Source organism: Chinchilla lanigera, unplaced genomic scaffold (assembly GCF_000276665.1).
Source record: "Chinchilla lanigera isolate Chin_1 unplaced genomic scaffold, ChiLan1.0 scaffold00055, whole genome shotgun sequence".
Classification (NCBI taxonomy): domain Eukaryota; kingdom Metazoa; phylum Chordata; class Mammalia; order Rodentia; family Chinchillidae; genus Chinchilla; species Chinchilla lanigera.
Window position 1 is genome coordinate 8,785,107 of NW_004955456.1, and position 23,024 is coordinate 8,808,130.

Genomic DNA, 23,024 nt, shown 5'->3' on the forward strand with positions numbered 1-23,024 from the left:
ACAGGCTCCAAATCCTGAGCCAACCTGCCATGGGCTGAGCCCAAATAAATCTTTGGTCCTTTAAATTCATTGTCCCAGGTATTTTGTGACAGGGACAGAAGGCTGGTTGACACCAAGGGAAAAGACTCTGTAGGTTTACTTTGGGGATTCAGAAAGATAAGAGAATAAAAAATAAAGTGGGTGGATCAGTATCTGTTCTTATTTTCATCCCTGCTGAAGCTGGGAAAAGATTGAGAGTTCATGGATTTTTGTGCAGTTGTTTATTTTCAAGGCCAAGAACTCCCAGGACAAGTCTGTTCCGAAAGCAACTCAGGATTTGATGCCAAATGGTTTTATCTCCCTTCAAAAGAAGCCAATCTTTGTATCTGGAGTGAAGATTTTCTACGGTTCCCAGACTGGTACCGCAAAAGTAAGAACTTTATGTGATGGCTTTTCTTTGGTTTGCTGGCATTTTAACAACATTCCTCGAAAGCATGTTTCAGGAGTGAACTGACTTATACTTCTGATTTTCTTTGATCTTGCTCCCTTGTTTTTTCCATCATGCGGTTTTCCTTTCTGGCTCCATGGGAGGATTTCTTTTCTTTGCCCAAGGACAGCTGGTAGCTTGGGTCTGATGGCCCCTGTCATGAAGGGTCTTTGTTCTGGAGCTTCTGTTTTAGCAGAACGGAGCGGGTTCATTGCTGATGCCTGGGGGAGAAAAGAGAATGTTAGCAGTTGTGATCAGTGTGGGCTCTTACTTTCACAAGCTATGTGTTTTGATGTTTAATAGCGCCAAAAGCATTAAAGACGTTAAAATAGATACATGTGCAGGTATCTAGCTGAAAGAAGCCTCCCACTCTCTGATTGTATTTAGATCCACTTGTTTCTTTGGTATGAAGGTCATGGCTATTTAGCGCTTTCTAGGAAGAGATTCTAAGTCAGGCTAGCATGAAAGTGAATTATTAAAAAATCAAGTTATTTTTGTAGGATGCAAAAGGGGATTGTACTGCCCTCTTGTGGATGTTGTGTAGAACTATATGTCACTAGGACTAGCATTTAGGGAGGTGCTTTACTAGCTATAGTTAAAGGTTGTTTATTAAGTTCTGCCTTAAGCAGTGGAGGTGAAAAACCTGTAAAAAGGCAGAAAGGCACCTGAGTAGCTTTATGTTACTCAGAAAAACCTTTATTCAGACCTCTCTTTGTGTGTTTTTATTTTATTTTTTTAATTTTTAAATTTTTTTGCACCAGGAATTGAACTTTAGGACCTTGTGCTTGTCATGCAGGCACTTGTGCCACTGAGCTATATCCCTGGTCCTCTTTGTGTGTTTTTAAAAGATCAAAAAGGTGGTTGCAGATCCAGGTGTACGGAGAATGTGTGTTACCCATTTCTAGAGAGTTATTTCTTTATAACCTACTGGTGCCGTGTTTCTAGATTTATCAATGATAAAAAGGACTTTGAATCCTTATTAGTTACATAAGACAAGCTCACATCTCAATGGTTTAATATTTCTGTCTGCATCATAGTTGGTATGGCTGGGATAGCTGTCTTCCATTTTATTTATTTATTTGGTACCGGGAATTGAACTCAGGACCTCATGCTTGCCAGGCAGGCACTGCGCCACTGAGCTACATCCCTGGCCCCTGTCTTCCATTTTAAAGCTGTATCTTGTGAACATTTTAATGGCTCAGGATCACATTGGATTAATTCCCCTTTAGCTGTGTGTAGAAGACTATGGGAAACTCCCCCCACAACATAGAAGTTGTATCTCCTGTCTTCTAGCGGGTCGCCCTGCAGATGAGAAGGTGAATGCGCATATCCCTCTGTAGCTGACTACTTGATTTCTTTTGCTTCTACGATCATCTTTGCCCTTAATGTTTGAACATTTTGTGAGTGACTAGGTTGTGCCTTTTCTCAGCCATTCTTGTGAACCCTTGGAGTCTTGTTTTACAGGTTTGTGTGCATTAATTCTGCTACATTTTGAGGACCAATTTCTTTCTTTTCTTTGTCTTTTTTGAGACAGGGTCTTATTATGCAGTTCAGGCTGGCCTTGAACTCACTTTGTAGCCCAAGCTGGTCTTGAACTCACAACGATCCTCCTGCCTCTGCCTCCCGAGTGTTGGGATTACAGGCGGGCGCCACCACCCCGGGCAAGGATCGATTTCTTCTCAGTTTTTCTTCTTGGGACTCTTGTTAGTTGAATGTTAGACATTTTCTTCTATGTGTCAAATCCTTTCTTTCATTGTTCTTTGTCTTTCTGTCCAAATCTTTTTCTGTGTGAAACACATTCTTACTGTGTTGCCTAGGTTGACCTTAAACTTGTGACCCTGCTGCAGCCTCTGAGGTAGCTCTCAAACCTTATTTTAAAATTACTGTTTGTTCTTCAACTTTTGTAGTCGTATCTTGTTCATAGTTTAGGAATGTATTTTTTTGAACTCCTTTTTCTGATCCTGACTTATTTGCGTTCTCAGTTTTCTTGCTGTTGGTCTTTGCTTCCCTGCTGCCTGGGCTGACCCTGTTCTTGGCATCTGTGTTTTTGTGTTCAGAGGACAGAAGGATGGGATAGGCGGGGTAGATCTTCCCTTGTTGCACAAACAGCCTTGTACATTCTCCCGGGATGCCCCGGGCAGGAGCGGGCACGGCACACGTGTCGCTTGTTGGCTCTGTGGCCCAGCCACCATCTCATTTTCTGCTCGCTTCCAGTGAAACTCCTCTAGAGCTCCGTGTGTGCCCGCTGTCTCTCATTTCTTCCCCCTTGTTTACCTTCGGCAGGCTCGCGTGCTCGTACCTGCGTGGTGACTTCCGTGTTGTTTGTCTCAGTCTGTCTCCCTTGACCTGTTAGCTCTGTGACGTCCTTTATTCTTCAGATACTCCCTTCGGTTAGGTCTTTGAAACTTGTCCTCTTGATTCTTTTCCTGTCGGTCTCTTTTAGTATCTTTTGCCGGTGCCTTTTCATCCATTGACCTTTGAAAATAGGCGTGTCTCAGGGCGTAGTCCTTGCAGCTATCTTTACGTAGCGGTGCACACTTTAGAGTCCTCTTATAGCACCCTCTGCAGGACTTTATTATCCACCTTTTATTTACTTATTTATTTTTGTCTTTTTGAGATAGGGTCTTGCTATGCAGTTCAGGCTGACCTTGAGCCCACTTTGTAGCCCAGGCTGGTCTTGAACTGTCAACGATCCTCCTGCCTCAGCCTCCTGAGTGCAGGGATTACAGGCGTGCACCACTATGCCTGGCCAGCTGGATGATCTTTTTTTTTGTTGTTTTTTTTCCCCCGTACCAGGAAGTGAATTCACAGCCTTGCGCTTGCCAGGCAGGCACTGTGCAGCTGAGCTAAATCCCCAGCCCCAGCTGGATGATCTTTTAGCAACTATTATTTAGATTTTGTGAGCCATATGATCTTTATTGTGACCACTCAGCTCTGCTGATACAGTACAGAAGCAGCCATAGACATAAAGAAAAAACACTGGCCCACCTGGGTTCCAGTCCACCTACACACCAAACAGAGGGCCGCGTGTGGCCTGTAGGCCTCAGTTTGCTGACTTCCGCATTTGAGGCTGATCTGCAGGTTTATAGTTCGTATTTGTACCGATCCTCTTGTCCCACTGGCCTGTCTTAGATCTTCCTGTGGATGTCTAACAAGCGTCTGAAAATCAGCATCCTTGTGTTTTCCAGTGTTTGTCCAGTCGTGTTCTACTTTAACCCTTAGCGTTTCCTTAAGTGACAGCCTCATCCTTCCACTCATGTAGTGCAAATACCTCGGACTTCTTTTTCTTGCAGCCTCTATCCACTCTGCCAGCGAGTCCGGGCTGCTCTGCGCTTTGGATTAGTCTGCATTCTGACTCCTTCTCTCCCTCGCTGCTGCTCTCCCAGCCGCCCTCGTGTTCTGTCGGGGTGACAGCGGCTGTCCTGGGCAGCACTGGGCTTCTGGCTTTGCTGATGCTCCTCCCAGGCCTGACCCCACCGTGCCTTCACCTCACGGCCTCAGAGACCCTGACCACCCAGTGACGTCACATCGCTGTCCGGGTAGATCCCGCATGGCCCCCCGCTCCCAGTGGCCGAGGGCCCCTCCGTGTGGCTCTGCGCTAACTCTTGCCGCATCCCACGGTCCTCCTCAGTCCTGCTGACCTTGCCCCGTGTCCCTCCTTGGAGCCTTGTCACTGCAGTGTCCCCCTGCCCAGGCCACCTCACGGCCTCGTGGCTCCGTCCACCTTCCGGTGTGGCTCAAGCGTGAACTTTATCTTTGAGGTGGGTCAGAGCTGTCCAGTCCCAGTGCCCGCTGCCGGGAGTTACTGTGAGCCGCACAAGCTTACACTGCTTGGTCCAAGACTGTCTTCCCTCCGGGCCAGTGGCAGAGGCCTGCTGGGAGATCGGGGTTTCCCACGCCGCCGCCGCAGCTCTCCGAGCCCCGCAGCCCTGTATAGAGCTCAGAACTGCTGGGCTCCCAGCGACCGCTCTCTGATGAGCAGCTGAGCTCAGGAGCAGGCCGCTGGGAGACGAGCGCAAGGTGAGGTGAGGAGCCGCGGGGTGAGCAGAGCTGGCTCGTTCTCTGCCCTGCGTGTGTCCCCCGCATGCAGCCCCTAGCCCCTTTGTGTAGGGGCTCATCACCTGGGGCTCATTACACCGAGCTACAGCCCCAGCCCTGCGATGAAACCCCTGGAATCAGTGACCGGAGACGGGAGGGGCTGCAGTGACCCTGGGCACGCTCGTGGCACTGCTGGCTGTGGCTTGCTGTCCTGGAGTTGTCAGGGCCTCGCCAGCGACTGTAGGTAGAATCTGGCCAAAAGCGTTAGCTTTCTCCACACATTTAACTTTCCCCAACAAAGAGCTGGCAGAGGTTTTGCCTGGGGGCCCGGGGAGGAGTTGCCCAGGCCCTGTGACCTTCGCTGACCCTCTCTGTGCGCGTACAAATCAGCTCCGCTTGACCCTTGTCTGTGCCTCAGGCTCCTTCGCATCTGTTGGCGTTGGCCAAACTCCCGGGAGCGCCTTCTCGCGTCCCCGCTTCTGTTTGCCGTTCCCATTCTCCCCGCTCTTCGCATCCTCCTGCGCGCGTGTGTTGTTCGTTCGGCAGGCAGGGCAGCTGGATGCAAAGCCAGCGAGGCTGGAGTCGTGCCTACATGAGACGGTTCTTGGTCTCTGCGGTGTCCGAGGAAGATGAAAGTGGGTCCGGGTCCGGGTCCGGACGGGAAATGCCGGTCACTGGACAAGGGCTGCACGGGGAACGCGGCATTCTCTCGCCAGCACAGGTACGCGAGGGCTTTTTGGTTTACTGAAGACTTCATTTGATTTTTTTTTCCTTCTTAGGGATTTGCAGCCATTCTTGCCAGAGCAGTTACCTCCCTGGATCTGCCTGTGGAAGTTATTAATCTGAAAGAGTATGATCCAGATGATCATCTGATAGAAGAGGTTGGTGATTGTCTTACTGTTTTGTTGAATTAAGGGTGAAATTTGATCAGCTTTCTGACTTCCGGAGTAAATAGACTACGCGGAATAAATGTAATTTTCACGCTTAGGGATCTTGGTGGGTGGAAGCGCAGCGTGAATGGAAGTGCTGCATCACACCGAGTCTGTGGGGCTGGGCCCCATTCTTCTGGGGTGTTAGGTTCTCCTGGGGAGCTGTAGGCGTGGGCAGTGTGGGTGGTTAAGTCCCCTCGGGGCCCCCACTTGGAATCTCTTTGTTGAGGGAGATTGTCACTGGTAGCGGTGTGCCGTGCACCAGGACGGTGGGAAGCGGCCGAAAGCTCGGAGGCAGAAAGAGTTCTGGAGGCGGGGATCTCGGAGTCACGTGACCTCACCACAGTACTTAGTATCTGTCAGGGTTTCATTCTTTTTTTTTTTCTTTTGGTTTTGGTGCTGGGATTCGAACTCAGGACCTTGTTCTGCTAGGCAAGCACTGTACCACGGAGCTATATCCCCAGCCAACCAGGATTTCATTCTTTCACCTGGAAAATCCATTCCCTCGTAGCCCCGTAGGGCCAGTGAGGAGAGTTGCCTTTCAGCACTGCTGCTCAGAGCACGATCCCTAAACCAGCAGTAGCCGCATCTCCTGCCAGCTCATTCGAAATGCAGTTCCTGCTCCTGGGGTTGGTTGGTTGGTTGTCTAGTCCTGGGGACTGACCCCAGGGCCTTCACACCGAGCTATAGCCCCAGCCTTTCTTAGATTTGGAGTCGGGAACTCACTAAGTTGCCCAGGCTAAGTGTGACCTTGTGCTCTTCCCGCCTCAGCCTTCCAGGGTGCTAGAATTATAGGTGTGCACCACCATACCTGGCTATGGGGCTTGCTTTTAACAAATACTCCATGTGACTCTGATGCAGATGTTGGAGAAACAGTTACTTGGTATCTTGGTTACTTTTTTTTCCTCTCCTTGCTGAGACAAAATATCCAACACCCAAAATGAAGGAAGGAAAGGTTTACTTAGCTTACAGTTTGTGGAGGTTTCAGTCCATCGCTGGTTCCGAGGCAGAATGGCACATGGCAGAGGGCAACAGTTCACGGGCAATAGTTCCTGGCGACGGAACAGCAAGGCATCCAGAGCGAAAGGGAGGAGGGGCAGCCAGAGCAAGCCTCTTTCCCTCCCTTATCGTGTAAGCAGGCTACCCCACCCAGGGGGCGTGTAGTACTCACATAATCTCCACGCCCTCCTCTTGCGCTGGCTCAGGGTGAATACAAAGTAGGCACCTTGGCGCCTTGCTGAGTCACATAGTCAGCCTTCTAACTTCTCAAGTTGACACAGCGAACAGCTTCCTAGAGCAGGAAGGGCACGTCCTTTTCAGGCCGGGATGCAGACCTGCTGAGTTACTTAGTCAAGCTTCTAGACTCCTCAGATTGACACAGTATATCAGCCATAACACTTGGGAGTCCAAATTTTTTTCTTAAAGGGCCAGCCAGAAAGTATCTTTAGTTTTCTGGGCCGTGCAGCTACCACCAAGGCACAAAATAGCCATAGACAGAAGCAAGTATGTGTGGCTGAGTTCTGGTGAAACTTTGCTTAAAAAAGAAACAGCAAAAGGGGCACGAGTCATAGCTACTAAGCAGGTGAAAGTGGAACTGTGCACAGTGGCACACGCCTGTAACCCCCAGCACTCTGGGAGGCTGAGGCAGGAGGATTGCAAGTTTGAGTCCAGCTTGAGCAACTTAGTGACTTGGTGAGAACCCTGTCACAAAATAGATAAAGTGAAAGGGCTGAGGATGCAGCTCAGGGCAAAGGCCCTGGGTTTAATTCTTACTAGCCCCCCTCCAAGAGGCTAAGGTTGCTTGAGCCCAGGAGTTCAGGCCAGTCTGAGCAACACAGACTCTGTCTCAAAAACAAGCAAGCAAGCAAACAAAAACAAAACAGTAAAGCATCAAAACGGATTTGCCCATGAGTTACGGTTTGCCTGTGGTTTGCCAGTCCTCGCAGGGTGGGTAAATGAATGTGTAACTGCAGTTCTGCCCATTTCTTTCTTACTCCACGAAAGTGTTGGTGTGCAAATGAGTGAGCTTGCATGTTCTATAAATAATGTGTGTGTGTATAAATGCTTGTATGTGTGCGTATGCATATATGTATTTATTTGTTTACTTTTTTCCCCCAATGCTGAGGATTGAACCCAGAGCCTTCACCAAGAGCTAGATCCCCAGCCTTTTTTTCTTTTTTAATTTTGAGACAAGGTCCCACTAAATTGTCCAGGCTGCTGAGATCCTCCTGCTTCAGCCTCCTAGAGTGCTGGGATTATAGATGTGCAGTGGTATGCCCAGCTTTATAAATGCAGTGCTACCTTGGTTCATTAACTTGGTTCTTGCAGGATTCTGATCTCCACCTGAGTTGGACGAGAACCAAATAAAGCTCAATGGTTAGGTTAGTGTTGACCTTTGGTTTGGTTGTCGTCCAGTTCGGTTTGCCATCAGCCCTCTGGAGAGGACTGACTTTGTGAACTGAGGTTCCATTATAACTTCTGAAAATTAATTAGCAAAGGTTGATACTTTGTGCTACCCTCACGGGCAGGAGGAAGGGGTGGGTTTTCTGCCCTGTGCAGGGCCAGCCTGTGGTTCTGTCACTTTTGAGAACAAGTCCTCTCAGTGAAGGCACCCTGTGTCCTCAGAGATGAGCGTGACATGACTGGCAGCTTTTTAAGAAAGGCTGTTCCTCACCACGGCAATCTGTGTATTGAGTGTCCTTGAGGATTTGTGTGTCAGATGTGCCTGTGAAACGGTCCCTGTCTTGGTTAGGTCACCAGTAAAAGCGTCTGTGCCTTCCTGGTTGCTACGTACACGGACGGGCGGCCGCCTGAGAGCGCGGAGTGGTTCTGCAGATGGCTCGAGGAGGCGGCCAGTGATTTTCGATTCGGCAAAACCTACCTGAAGGGTATGAGATACTCGGTGTTTGGCCTGGGAAACTCTGCCTACCCAAGCCACTTCAACAGGGTGAGTATGTGTGAAGTTACAGGGATAAATTCCACTTGAGCTAAAAACCAAAAATACAGACATGTATGTGTATTTGAAATCTACAAACTTTATTAGTAACAAATTTCTCTGCTTATTCTTTTCTTCTGCTATACGGGTATTGAACCCAGGGCCTTTGCACTGAGTTACATCCCTGTCCCGTCTTAAATTTTTTATTTTAAACTGGGCCTGGTGGCACAGGCCTGTAATTCCACAACTTGGGAGGCTGAGGCAGGAGGATCATTGTGAGTTTGAGACCAACCTGGGCTACAAAGAGAGCTTAAGGCCAGCCTGAACTGCATAGCGAGACCCTGTCTCAAAAAAAAATTTTTTTGTTTTAAATTTTAAAATAAGGGCTCCATAGGTGGCTAAGTAGCCCAGGCTGGGCTCAATCTTGTGCTCGTGTCCTGGAGATGCTGAGGTGCGTAGCCTGCGCGTGTGTCCTCCACGCTGTCCTCTCGGGTGCAGAGCACCCAGCCCCGCCTCCCAGAGGCTGCAACTGCAGACGTGTGCCACCATGCCGGCTCTCGGTACTCCACAGCGGCCACCTGCTGCCGCACCCAAGCGTGCTGTCGCGGGCTCTCGGCGCATTGCCGTTGGGTACGGTGAATGCAAGTGTGCTCCTTACTGAGTCTGAGGGCGGGTGACCTTGTGGTCAAGTCCAGCCTCGTGTTCCCGAGGAGGACCTTGTGGATGGGAAATGCCTGAGTCTTTGGGCTTTGCCAGCTGCCGATTCTTTTGAAAAATAATCTTTACTGCCCATACTCCTTTCTTTTTCTTTTTTTGTGGTACTGGGGCCTTCACACTGAGCTGCACCCTAACCCTTTGGTATTTTTCCCTTCTTTTCTCTTTTTTTACTTGTCCCTTCTTTCCTTTCCCCCTCCCCCCTCCGCACTTGAACATTTTCTTCCTATTTCACAATACCTGTTACACATTGTAGTCCTTATGTACACGTTTGGTTTCTCACACCGGAGAAATAGTCTGGTGTGTATGCGTGTGTCTGATTTATTTCATTTAACATTATGGTCTCAAGGTGCTTCCATTTACTAGAAACGTCTGAAATTTATCCTTCTTTATGGCAGAGTAATGCTCCATTGTTTCTTTTTTTTTTTTTTTGGTACCGGGAATTGAACTCAGGACCTTGCGCTTGCCAGGCAGGCACTTGTGCCACTGAGCTATATCCCCAGCCCAGTAATGTTCCATTGCGTAAAAAAAAACCACATCTTCTTTATCCATTCACCAGTTGGTAGGCATTTGGGCTATTTCCATGATTTGTCTAGCCCTTTGTTGTTTTTTTTTTTTTTTTAATTTTGAGACAGGGTCTTGCTGAGTTCTTAGGTAGCCCAGGCTGGACCTAAACTTGTGATCCTCTTGCCTCAGATTTCCAGAGTGCTGAAATTACAAGTTTGTGTCACCACACCTGGCCCAAGCTAAGTCTTAATATAGGTGAACTCATTGTCTTCAAATCATTTATTTTTAAAGGGAATAGAGCCAGAACATTCATTGTCTTTTATGTAATAAAACATTAAGTATTTTTGTTTGTTTTCTTGAGTCATTTTTCTAAATGAAATGAACTTGGTTCCTTTTCTTTTGTATCCTGTTCTCTGTACTTGAAACCATGGAGCCCCTTATTCTTTCCTGGTTCAGAAAGGTCACCAGAAGTTTCGTGTGTGCACGGGGGACCGCCGGGCTCGTCTGTCCTGTGTGGGCTGTGAGAGACGACAGGCAGCTTGCTTTAATCTGATTTCATGGGATTGTCATATCACAGTGTACATTTCCTCTCATATTTTCAAAGGAAGTGGACTAAGAAGGAGAAAATTCAGATTTATGAATACTTCCTGCACGGCCCTGCCGCTCAGGAAGCTTGTTAAGTTTTCACTCCGAGCCCTGTCCCTGGTGAACCCTGTCCCTGGTGAACCCTGTCCCTCATCTTAATTGCCGCCTCTCACAATGAAATGCGTTTTCGAGTTTATGAAGTCGTAAGTCTGGCCAAACTGATTGCATTTGTACTTTACTACTAAATAGGCTTTGGTCCCATAGGTTTTGTTACGTTTTCAGAATCAACTTACCTTGTTAATGAGTACTTTGTTCTGACCATGATTTACAGTGGTAGTTTTCAAATTCTTCTTTGGTTACTAACCCTTTGTCTGCTTAAAGAGTCTGTCTGTTCCTTTGCTAAAAATATAAGTATAAATCCTGCGCAGAAAGTTAGGGCGTGAAAGACGCAGCCCTTTCTAGCTTGTGGTGGAGCTCGGGGGCGGAAGTCCTTTCCTGCGGACGCTTCTGGGGCCTTAGATGTCTCGGCAGAGGTGGGTCCCAGAACCCCTGCGGGCGAGCGCAGAGCAGTCCCAAGCTGGAAGCCGGTGTTGTGACCTTGGGCTTGCCCGTCTCTTCCTTGCGCAGGTTGGCAAAAGCGTGGACAAGTGGCTCTGGATGCTCGGGGCGCGTCGCGTGCTGGCCCGAGGGGAGGGTGACTGTGACGTGGTGAGGAGCAAGCACGGCAGCATCGAGGCCGACTTCGCAGCCTGGAAGGCCAAGTTCATCTCCCGGCTGCAGGTGCTTCGGGAGGGAGAGGACCAATCCTGCGGCGGCCGCTGCAAGAAAGGCAAGTGCGACTCCAAGCCGCGTGGCTCTCAGGAGCCGGAGCCAGGGTCGCACCTTCCAGATGGATCGCGTCCCCGAGATGCTAAGGTGCGTAGCCTGCGTGTGCATCCTCCTCACTGTCCTCCCGGGGGCGGAGTGCCCAGCCCCACCGCCCGGGAAGCTGGAAGTGTGAAGCTCCCAGAAGCTCCCAGGGAGGGAGGCGGCAGAGAGCGCAGCCTGAGGCGTTAAGCCGCCAATCCCCGCGCTGTCCTGTGTCGGCTGTCCTGTGTCGCTTCTGTAACAGCTGCTCTGCTAGACTCAGGGAGTGTTTACCACATTTCTCAGGAGGGAGGGGAGCCTGAGAGAAGTCAACTGTGCCCCAGAGGGAGCACCTGTCCCGTCACTCCCAGGTCACATCCCCCAGCCCAAAGGGTCCCATTGTCCCTGGACGGAAGGCTGCAGGTCCACCTGGGTCCCTCCTTCCCTCACTTCCCTCCCAGCGTCCTCCCCATGCCCCAGTTCCTCCGACACGTGTGACCCCAGTCCACGTCGCTGCTGGTGGCTTCCCAGCTGTTACCTTTCTTTTTTTTGAGACAGGGTCTCACTAAGCAGTTCACGCTGGCCTTGAGCTCACTTTGTAGCTCAGGCTGGTCATGAACTCACAGCAATCCTCCTGCCTCAGCCTCCTATGTGCAGGGATTATAGGCGTGTGCCACCACGCCCTGCTCCGGCTGTTACCTTTCGTCACCTGGTCACCTGGTCACCTGTGTCATTCAGGAGCATTGTCTTTCTCCACCTGTGTTCCTGTCCTTACTCTCCGGCTCACACACCCAAGTCAGTGCTCCATGCAGCTCCCTGACCTGGCAGTTTCCGGGCCTTCCCACGGCAGCAACCATTTCTGTCACTAACCTTGGCATCTCCCCTCGGCGTCGGCTCTGAGGGTCAAGTTCTGGTGACCCTTGCTCTGCCCTCACTCTGGGGCCTCCGCGTTACAATTCTTTTGATCCCAGTTGATCTTTTCTTTTCCAGAGGATGCTGGGAACTGCTCTACCTCCTCTTTGCACCCAGTGTAGGTTTTTGACTTGCCCTTTCCCGAGCATCTCCAGCCACTTTGCCCTCATTCTCCTTGCAGCCGGGTGGCATCCTGCTGTGCGCTTTCCCTGCGCCCCCTCCACGGCGCAGTGTGCCCGGCCTCCGCGCTCGCTCACGGTCCCAGACCTTCACACCTTCTCTGTCTGTCCTTCCTCTGCGTCAGTTGGCAGCCGTCCCAGGGCCGCTCTCACAGTGTGGCTTCCTGTCTCCTGACCTGCCGTCTGGGTCCTGTCTGCCCGCTCTGGAACCGGGTCAGGGTTTCTTCTCTCTGTCACAGCTCTCTTTCCGGTCCCGGCCGTGGCCCCGGCAGTGGTCTCGGCCTAGCTGTACCCATGTAGAGATAAAGTGGAATCACTTGTGTTTGAACAAAAAAAAAGGAAGTGAAAAACTAGTCTTTGTTCCACATTTTAAGTAGCGGATCCATTTGTCTGCTCCTTTTTCTAGCCAGTCTAGAGAACTGGTTTTTGTTTGTTTGTGTGTTTGTTTTTTGAGACAGGGTCTGTGCAGTTCAGGCTGGCCTTGAATCTACTGTGTAGCCCAAACTGGCCTCAGACTCTCAGCAATCCTCCTGCCTCAGTTTAAGTGCTGGGATTACAAGCATGTGCTACCGTGCCCGGCAACTTTTTTTACTGAAGTCAATTTGCATAACATAAAATGAACCATTTGAAAGTATATAGTCCAGTGGTGGTTAGCATGTTTATACTTTTATGTAGCCACCGCCTCCATGAAGTTCCCAAACCTTTTCATCCTCTCAAAAGTAAACCGCTTACCCGGTCATTCTCTCCCTGCTCCTGCCCTCGGCAGCCCTCAGTTTTTGTCTAATGAAATCCAAGGTCCGTGCTCCCTCAGGTCCGTGTCTCAGTCTGTAACGAATATTCAAGACTGGGTAGTTTACTGAGAACTGGAATTGATACTGCAGGCCGGAAGTCCAGGCCCGGCCTGGGGTCTGGTGCCTAGGGAGGGCTTCCTGCGGACTCTGCCCTTGGGACCTGAGACCTCCCTTGGAGCCTTCCACCCAGCTGCAGGGTCCCGAGCGCTCAGCTTGCAGCACATGCATTTGAGGGCGCACCGCACCTTCAGCCCGGAGCAGACAGTCACGGTGTTGCCTGTGAACGGCCGTACTTTTCGTTTTGTTGCATGTCTCATGATTTCTTTGTGGAAGAGTGGAACATCTGAATGTTAGAACGATTAACTCTGGGACTGAGAGTCTTCCCCTTGCACGATTGGTTTTGTGTTTTTTTCTACTTACCTGCAGGCTTTGGGCCTGACTTCCCTCAGCTTGTGCTGTATGTAGGTGTCCTGTCCCTCCTCTGCCCCAGGGCCCGGGCGGCTGTCGGGAAAGTGTCCCCAGAGCTCAGCGGGCTCCCAGCTCCATCTCGTCGCCAGGGATTTGCTTCTTGGTTCATGTTCAGTCTCTTTGGATTCCGTATATTTTTGCCAGCTCCGGTGCGTGTGAAGTGAGCTTTTTTTTTGTACCGGGAATCAAACTGAGGACCTTGCGTTTGCCAGGCAGGTGCTGTATCCCCAGCCCTGAAATGACTTTTTAAAGTATTATGTTATTCAGTTTCATTGTTTGCCACAGGACAGTTGTTTGAAATGTGTAACCTGCCACATGGGTGGTAACAGAAGTCAGTTAACTCTTTTTTTTTTCCTGATTCAGGGTGGAACCCAGGGTCTTCACACTGAGCATTATCCCCAGCCCTATTTTACGACAGGTTGTGCCAAGTCCTTAAGTTGCCTAGGCTAGGTTGAACTTGTGATCCTCCTGCCTCAGCGTCCCAGACTGCTGGGATCACAGACATGTGCCACCATGCTGCACTGAGTTCTATCTTCCTTGTGCCATTTCCTCTTTAAAATTTGTACTTGTGTATCTAAGGCTTCCTGCACCCCAAATGGAACTTTTTATTTCCACCCTCCCCATGTGTTTGTTCCTGGTGTTTCCCCTCCTGGTGGACAGTATCTCCCTGTCAGTTGCTTAAAAAGGCAGCTTAATAGCCTTGCTCGGTTGGTTCCTTTCCCGTTCCCCTGCGCGTAACTCCTCAGTAGGGCTGAGTGGTTATCTGTCCAGAGCAAGGCCCGGCAAATGTTTTCCGAGGACTGGCTAGTAGACACGTCCAGTGTGTGGGCCTTCCGGCTTCTGGTCCGACCATCAGCTCTGCCTGGCTCAGTCGGGGTGCGGAAGGTGCGTAGGAGGAGGCCCACGCTGAGACCCCGCCGCGCTGGCTGCGTGGCCTGAGCCCCGCACTTTGCTCACCTCTGGCCTCCTCAGCCCCCCAAGTCCTCTCCTCTCCACTGCCCACCCCCCCGCCCCGTGAGCTCAGGCTGTGTTTCTGGACACGATTACTGCAGCAGCCTGGGGCTGCTCTGCCCTGTCGACCTCTTCCCTTCTGTTCTCCCAGCGTTCACAGTGGCCTGGAAGGCGCGAGTCAGGCCTGGGTGATGGCTCCCACCGCTGTGTAGAAGCCGCACTTCTTAGCGTCCATTCTGACTCCTGCGTTCCTCCCCCTCCCCCGCTGTCCTTTCCCATCCTGACCAAGCGCCGGCCACACTGGCTTCCTCAGTGCTGAAACCTCTGTCGAGTGATAAATGACTTGGAGCGCGCGGTCTTCCGCTCTGCTGGTCCTCCTCGGCCCGGGCCAGCGTCTTTTGTACCCCAGTGTCGCAGGGAGTTGCTCACGGCTGTCCCCGTCTGCAGTCTTGTCTCTTCTCTCCACATTCCCAGGGAGAATTTCAAGAACGATGTGCTGTGTGGTTCAGACAGAGGTTGTCTATCCTGCCAGGTTAGAATATTTACTGCTTGACTCCTTTTTAAAATTATAAAAAAAAATTTCCCTTTTTTTCATTATTCCAGATTGAACACAGGGAGGGCTGAGCGATATCCCTAGTATCTTTCCTTTTCTTAAATCTTGAGACGAGTTCTTGCTACATTGCTCAGGATGGTCTTAAACTTGTGATCCTCCTGCCTCAGCCTCATTTCCCTGGGAGCTACTGAAAAGCAGATCTCCACGCCTTTCTGTTTGGGGCACATCCTGGACAGATAGGAGCCTGGCGGCCTGTCCCGCACCTTCCTCCCCAGGTATTTCTGAAGTAGTTCCTGAAGGGCTACAGTTGCTGCCGGCCTCCCGCCCCGGCCTCAGTGACTTTGCCCCTCGGCTGTGAGGGTGACCCTCAGCTCGTGTCATCCCGTCCTGGCCCGTGGATTCTGAGCCGAGCTACTTCTGTCTTTATGGAAGCGGCACCGTTTTACGGTGTGCATTTCCGTGTTCCTTCTGCTGGACTGGAGGCTCTCTGAGGAGCGGGGAATGTGTCACACTAGCTTTCCAGCCCTGTTGCCTGCGGTGAACTGTCCCTTCCGTTTATTGAAGAGGACTTCGAAGCTTTCCTGAGGTCACAGAGGCAACTTAGTGGCAGCTGCGTGGAGATTTTATGCGAAGATGAAATCGGTTCCTCTGAGAGTCACTATGTTCCTGATGCGATGGTTTCTGCCAGGGAGGCTGAGCTCTGTCTCTGTTACTTTTCTCTTGTTGCTGGGACAAACTACCTGATGCCGAAAATTAAGGAAGGAAAGGTTTACTCAGCTCACAGTCTGTGGAGGTTTCAGGCCATACTCGGCTGGTTCTAAGGCAGGGTGGCACATGGCAGAGGGCAGGGGTCATGGTGGCGGAAGACAGCAAAAGCAGCAAGAGCCAAAAGGGAGGAGCGGCAGCAAGCAGACTGTCCCTCCCTTACACCATATGCAGGCTCCTCGCCCCAGGGCGGGTGCAGCACTCACACCCATAATCCCAGCATTGGACCGTGGATCAGTCATAAACTCTAGAAGCCCGCCCCATGACTGCATGAGGCTTTGGGGGGACATCCAGGCACAAACCATAACAGGTTCTGAGGAAAAATTACAGAGGAAAGTCTAAGAAGGGGGTCAGCAAACCGGCTCCCTGGCCAGATCCAACCTGCTGTCTTTTTTTTTAAATGAAGATTTGGGGAACATAGCCATGTTCCCTCACTTATATCTTGTCATAACTGCTTTTGTGTCAAGAGTGACATGTGTGTGGTTCAGATGGAGATTATATATCCTGGCAGGTTAGAAATATTTACTGCCTGACCCCTTTTTAAAATTAAAAAAAAAAATTTCCTTTTTTCATTGCTCCAGCTTGAACACAGGGAGTGCTGCGCTATACCCCGGGTATTTTTCATTTTCTTAAATTTTGAGACAGGGTCTCGCCAACTTTTCAGGATGGTCTTAAACTAGTGATCCTCCTGCCTCGGCTTTCTAAGGAGCTGAGATTGCAGGCCTGTGCCATCATGCTTGCTCTACTGTTGGCCCTTTACAGAAGAGGTTCACTGACCTCTGGTCTAGGATAAGATGGAGGGGACAGCAGGTGATCCTCGATGGCCATCTGTGTCTAAGGCTCTGAAGTTTACTGGAAGTGAGGTAGGAGCCCAGGACAGACGGGCAGTAGTGATTTTGATCACCATTGTAAGAATATGAGCATAGCAGGAGAGCCTACTAGACACGTGTATGTTTAGATACTTTGGCCGGGAAACGCTGGACTAGAAGAACTGATCCAATGACTAATTTTTTTTTTTTTGAGACAGGGTCTCACGATGTAGTTCAGGCTGGCCTCAAACTCACGGCGATCCTCCTGCCTCAGCCTCCTTTCCTCCCTCGCTCCCTCCTTTGCTCTGTTGCTGGGGATCAAACCTAGGGCCACGCACATGCTAGACTGGACAAGTGCTCTACTTTGAGCTACACTCTCAGCTCATGGTTTCTTCTATTTCTACCTCATCCACGTCTTCCTCCTTGCTAGAGGGGAGGGGTGGTGTTAGCTGCTCTCGCTGCGATGCCTTTCACAGTGAGTAGTCTGATGGCAGAGACCCAAGATGCCAAAGATCCAGGATGGTGTTTTCTTAAAATTAAAAGATAATTATATTTATTATAATTTTTTTTCAAATTTTTTTTCAAAAACCAATTTTTTTTTTTTTGTTGGTTTGGGCAGTACTGGGGATCCAATCTAGAGTCTTTTTGTTTTATGTTTGCATCTTAGACAGGGTCTCACTCAGCTACTAAGTTGCCCAGGTTGGGCTTGAACTTGGAATCCTCCTGCTTCAGCCTCCCAGAGTGCTAGGATTATAGGTGTGGCAAAAGTGGAGGTTTTAAACTCTGTTCCTAGGACAGTGTGCATAAGTACGCTTGGCTCTAAATCAGAAATTTAAAAGCAGCAAGCTCAGTGTGGGAGGCAGTGAGAGAACTGCCTTTGGCCCTTGAATAGTGCTCTGACACGTTTCTTTCAGGAGGAAGAGCCCTGCGAGAGCTCCAGCGAGGGAGAGTTGGGGCCCGACGACCGTCGGAGCCTCGGTTCTGTTGTTGATGTCGAGGATCTTGGCAAAATTATGAACCGCACGAAGACGGCAAAGGTACCGTTGCTTTGGGAAATCGCAGCTGGGTGACATCTAGTGCTCTGCTGAGTGGGGTCCGTCTGAGCTCACAGGAGGGTTAATTTCTCTAGCTTCTGTCCTGAAAGTTTTCTAATTTTTTTTTTTTTTCTTCCATATGCACATGAGCTTTGTGAAACTATTCCCTCTCAGCTCTGTGGAAAGAGACTCCTAAGAGGATAAGCAGATTTTAGGCCAAGGACAGGGTGGACGGCGATTGAGAGTTCATCCAGGGCTGTGTGAAGACGGTGCGGGGTGGGATTTATTGCGTGGAGATGCCGAGTGATTCCGGAGTCAGCTTGCCTCCTTTGTGTGTAGATTGAGTGGTATTCGTTCTAGGAGACGGGGGCGCCAGCGCACATTCTGGGAGATAATATGCGAGTGTGCGGTGCTGTAGGGTTTCACGCGGGTGCCAGTGACCTGGAGTAATTTAAAGTCTCAGTGTTCTAAGTATAAGTGTGGGAAAATTAGAATTCCTTAAACTGAAAGTATATGCAGTCCATGATATGCGCCTTGGAACAAGAATGAAGTAAATTTTGGAAATCTGGGAAAAGGAATGATAAAAACTTCGGTAAATTCAAAGAATTCAGTAAGGGCAGGATGCAGTAAGGTGAAGTCAGTAGGCCTGTTGTTTCTAAGTAACGCCAGCTTCCGTCTGGTCGGAGTGGATGACCTCACCTGCAGCAGCCACGTAAAAGATAACTGGACGTAATTGCATAAGGATCGGTTTAAAAAGAAACGTCCTAAACGTACGTTGCCAGACTTTCATGTATTCCTGAAAGATACCAAAGTGGACTTGAGCAGCATGTACAGTGACTATTAAAAAAACAAATTTAGGGGCAGTAAAAGCCACATTGCCATTAATCCCCCTCAAAACCTCTCCCGCACTTTGCGCGCACTTACTTAATCCTCTTCCCACTTCCTGCAGCGGTTCTGGAGTCCTGTTTTTCAAGTGTCTTTACCAAGTGTGATCAAAACTTTGGTGAGTGTTGCTGGCAGGTGCCGCTCAGTGGGAGGGCAGCTTGTAAAAACAGGACGCTGCGTCCTCATCTGCCTTATTCACTGGGCCTGGCACCGTGCAACTTCCAGCTCTTCAAAGCCAGACTTGATCGTGAGAGGGAAGCGTTTTGAATCGATTCAGGATGTGGAAGGAGCCACAGTAGTGCAGTGAAAGATGCGAAGGACTTCCGGAACTGCTTCGCAGAGTGGCAAGTGGCAGAGTCCCGCGTGGCAGTCCCGCGTGGCTCCCGAGGAGGCCTGGACGAGAGCGTTTCCAGTGATGAGCACAAAGGCGTGTTGTGGTCCCGAAGGTCCTCACTGATGTAAGCGGGGCCTTGGTGAAATGTCTTTGGGGGAGCAGATGTGATGTCTCAGATCATCATCCCCAATAGTAAACCACCTGGAAATGACAAAAATAAGTGGGCAAATACCCCAGGCCGCAGATTATTTACTAATTACAAAGGGAAAATGTTTATACATTGAGGGCTCACGTGATTCCCACATGCACCAAGCAGTCAAACCCAGCATAATTATCAGAGTAAAACTGGACCTCACATGTCTCCTGGTGTGATGCGCAGCAAGAGTGTCTGTGTAGCTTTGTATAACAAATGTTACGCAGAAGTCGGAATCGAATCACGGAGAAATGAGAAACAGGACAAGTGCAGCAAGCGGGGCAGACAGGCAGTGGGGCAGGCCCTTTGACTGTCGGTGTCATGAGCAGCAGCAGTGGGACCCCGCGGAGGGAGGAGCTGCTCTAGATTAAGGAGGACGGGGAAACAGCCAGATGCACGGCTGCACCCTGGTCTCGGAAGAGGAAAGGCCACTGTCGGGATGTGTGGAAGTTTTAAGTGGACTTTTTTAGTGTTGAATGTTTCGTTAATGGCATTATTGTTCTGTAGGGTCCTGTCCTTGAGTGAGGAGGTGGATTCTGCAGTATCTGAGCGTGGCATTTCCTGGTGTTGTCTCCAGCAAGCGTGTCCTTACTTTAGGTAGAAATGGAAATTAAAACCAAAGCATGAATTTTCAGGGAAAAAAAAGCATGAATTAAAAGTAAGAGGAAAGGGTAAGCGACTTCAGCTTGAGGAGCTGACAGCGATCAGGGCGGCCTTAACAAAGGAGAGCATGGGAAAAGGAAAGGACCTCAGCTTGAGCTGCGGGAGGGGCGCGCTCTGGCAAAGGGGTCAGGCTGGCCGCCCGCAGAGGCAGGAGGCCACCGCACAGAGGACTGAGGGGGCTGGAGTCCAGCTGATCCTTGCGTGGAAGTCCTGTTTGCGTGGCTCATGGTGGATACTCATGACTTGAGGGGCAGTTCCACCCTGGAGGCTCTGCTGGACAGGGTGAGCAGAGGTGAAGGCTGTGGTTAGGCCAGCAGTCTCCATGCAGAGATGTCCCCTGTCTGCAGGTCTGGGAGGTGGGCTGGGTATACTTAGGCCTAAGAAGCCTTGTTTTGCCAGCTTTTAGGCAGGCACTTGCTGAGCAACTACCCTGCTTGCATGCAAAGCTGGGAAGGATCCGATCCAGTTTCACGAAGTGGAGGTCAAGCTTTGTCCCACTTTTACTTGCCAGTAGGGCCTCTATAGGTCCAAGTGAAGAGTCACGGTTTTTAGCAAAAACCGCTTTCAAGTCCCTGCCTGCCTTAGGAGAAAACAAATCACACTCTTGGTGAGTGACAGATTAAAGGCCCAGGAGTTGGTTTGTTCTTTATCCCCGCCGTGGTCTCTGTGTCATGATGATGTCATTGTCTATAACACAGTTTCGAGTAGTTTAGCTTTTCATTCCCGTCATTAAAGATGAATTCATTTTAAGGTTTATGTTGTCTAGAATTATGTCCCATATGTATTTGGCATCTGTTGGTTGACATTTAGGTGTTTTCGAATTGCTTTTTTTTTCTTTTTGAGACAGGGCCTCATTATGCAATTCAGGCTGGCCTTGAACTCACTTTGTAGTTCAGGCTGACCTTGAACTCACAGCAGTCTCCTGCCTCAGCCTTCCAGGTGCTGGGATTACAGGCGTGCACCACCATGCCCGGCCTCTAATTTCTATAAGGAACACTCTTATGTGATTGTCGCTGGTATAAGTTTATCAAGAATAAGTTCTTACAAGTGAAGTTCTTGAGTCCAAGAGAATTTTGTAGTTGTGATATTTTCAAGTTGCCCTGTAAAAAGTTGACAATATGTTGCTTCTGCTTACAGTGCAGAAGAGAGATGAGAATGACTATTTCTTTACTCCTTAGGTGTTGCGACTCTTAACTGCCCATCTGACAGGTGAAAAATAGTACCCGTATTTAACTTGGCGTATCTTTAATTTTGAGGGAATTTGAGTATGTTTGTGTATGTCCAACTGCTCACTTCCGTTTTTCTGACTCCTCTTTCCATCTTCCTGGAGTTAGACAAGCTACAAGGCCCCTGCATGGTCCCCAGGACTGCTGTCACCTTGACACCACCTGCAAGTTCGATAGGTCCTTGAAACCCCCTCAGATTGGATAATTTGTTGAAAAGGCTCACAGAGCTAACCTAGAACTGTTACACTCCGGGTTAGGTCATTATAGGGAAGATGGAGAAAACCAGCCAGAGGTAGTGTGTGCAGGGCAAGGTCAGGGGAGGGTCCATTGTCCTCAGGACGCAAGACCCTCCTGGCATTGTTGTGACAACGTGGGCGGAGTCCTGCCAGCCTGGGGAGCTCACATGAACTTCAGCAGCCAGTTTTCACTGGGGCCCTTTATTTGGACACTGCTGATTGTATTTCAGCACCCAGTTTTGGGCAACTACCTCCTTGAGTTTGAGCTGATACCGCTTGGCCCTGCGGCCCCATTGTGAGACACCTTATTGGCGTACACAATCAGATGTGGCCCTTGGGGCCCACCATCAGTAACAAAGATGCTGTATCAGTTGAGAATTTCTGAGACACTGAAGGTAAAGGCCAGCCATCTCGTTATTATACACCATCCTTCATTCATTTTTATATTAGATTGCTTGGATTCTTTTGTAGTTCTGATTTTTTTTTTTTGGTACTAGGAAGCGAACTCAGGACCTTATGTTTGCCAGGCAGGTGCTGTGCTGCTGAGCTACATCCCCAGCTTTGGATTCTGGTAAAGCTCATAAGTAAAACAAAAAGAAATACTTGGTATAAAATGCAGTAACATTGCTCAGCTTTCTGCTTGCTGAGACACAGTCTCCAACACCCGCAGTTTAAAGGAACAGAGGTTTAATTTGGTCCATGTTTTCAGGAGATTCAGTCCATGGTCAGCTGGCTCCAAGGCAGGGACATCATGGCGGAAGGAAGGGTGTGGCGGAGCAGAGTTCCTGGGAGCTGGAAAGCAGCGCAGGGGACAGTGCCAGAGAGGAAGGGGTAGGGACCAGATACAGACTCCAAGGTTGTGCCCCATGACCCACCTGCACATATGTAGACACCCCAGGAGTGCACTTTCCTAATTCCTTGGGCCATCCCAAGCCAATCAAGTTAACAATCCACTTTACCTGTCAAAATGTCCGGAAGTTACTTTCTGAATTTAAAATTACTATCCTTCCTTTGTTTTAGCATTGTGTTATTTTCTCATTCTTGCATGTGTGACATCTCTAATTTTTTAGTACGGTAGCTTTTGTATTTTAGAAGCCCTGGAAGAGGAACTGTTAAGAATGACAAATCCCAGCACTGGGGAAACTGAGGCAAGAGGATTGCTTAATGCAGGAGTTTGAGACCAGCGTGGGCAACATAGCAAGATGTCCTCTTAAAAAAAGAAAAAACCTTACAAAAAGAAAGATGAGTATGTGGAAAGTGAGTTCAAGGACTGGCCAGCCAGTTTGTAACGGGGTGTTCCCAGGAGACAGTGTCATGTTCCCAGCTGGGATTTCCCGGCGTTGTCTCAGAGCCTGGGACTGGGCCCTCCACGTGCTTTGACAGCGCTGCTGTGTGAAAATGTTCTGTAATCTCAAGAAGCCTGACAGACCCGGGAATGAGAGTAAATTTGCCGAGGCAGTGGAGTTGGTGATTTAGTGTGTTTCAGATATTATAATTAGCACTTGCCTGAGACCTTTTTTACTTTTTAAAAGCATCTTTTTTTAGTTACACTGTTTTTGTTTGTCTGTGAGACAGAGTCTTGCTGTGTAGTCCAGGCTAGGCTTGGATCCCTATGGAGCCCAGGCTGGCCTTGAACTTGTAGCAGTTCTCCTACCTCAGCCTCTGCAGTGCTGGGATTACAGGCGTGCACTGCTACGCCTGGCTACTTTTTTTAATTGATAAAACTGTCAAAAGGAGTACAATTTTATGGCTCTTAGTGGAAAATGGGAGTATTGTAATTTTCATGAGTGAAACTGTGTTAAAGTGGTGCATTAGGTCGCTGACTTAGGTAGATATCTGGACTTCCGCCTTGCTAAGCTCAACTCTAAACAGCTTTGCCGTATTTCTAGTGTGTGAGGAATTTGGGATCATTTCTGAGTACATTTTTTCCTTTGCTTTTTCATCTCATGGCCATTAGAGGGCACTAGAGAAAGCAGTAATGAAAATCTTTGCCCTCCAAGTCTTG

The 23,024-nt window shown here is 49.5% G+C and overlaps 1 protein-coding gene and 1 long non-coding RNA gene across 6 annotated transcripts in view; one reads left to right on the forward strand and one right to left on the reverse strand.

Moving 5' to 3' along the window:
* LOC102009579 (S-adenosyl-L-methionine-dependent tRNA 4-demethylwyosine synthase) overlaps positions 1-23,024 on the forward strand; it is a 178,054-nt gene that overhangs the window by 1,986 nt on the left and 153,044 nt on the right. For 3 of the 5 annotated variants that reach the window (XM_013520568.1, XM_013520571.1, XM_013520570.1), the window contains exons 3-7: positions 257-409; positions 5,284-5,385; positions 8,186-8,380; positions 10,802-11,089; positions 17,363-17,485. In XM_013520568.1, coding sequence (XP_013376022.1) covers positions 257-409; positions 5,284-5,385; positions 8,186-8,380; positions 10,802-11,089; positions 17,363-17,485 — 861 coding nt within the window. The remainder of the gene's footprint in view (positions 1-256; positions 410-5,283; positions 5,386-8,185; positions 8,381-10,801; positions 11,090-17,362; positions 17,486-23,024) is intronic. The other 2 variants (XM_013520569.1, XM_005396723.2) reach the window with 1 other exon arrangement.
* On the reverse strand, positions 244-6,508 carry LOC106149888. The gene is made up of 2 exons (XR_001236345.1): positions 6,404-6,508; positions 244-687 (listed from the first exon to the last, which is right to left on the reverse strand). It is a non-coding gene; the product is annotated as an uncharacterized LOC106149888 (long non-coding RNA).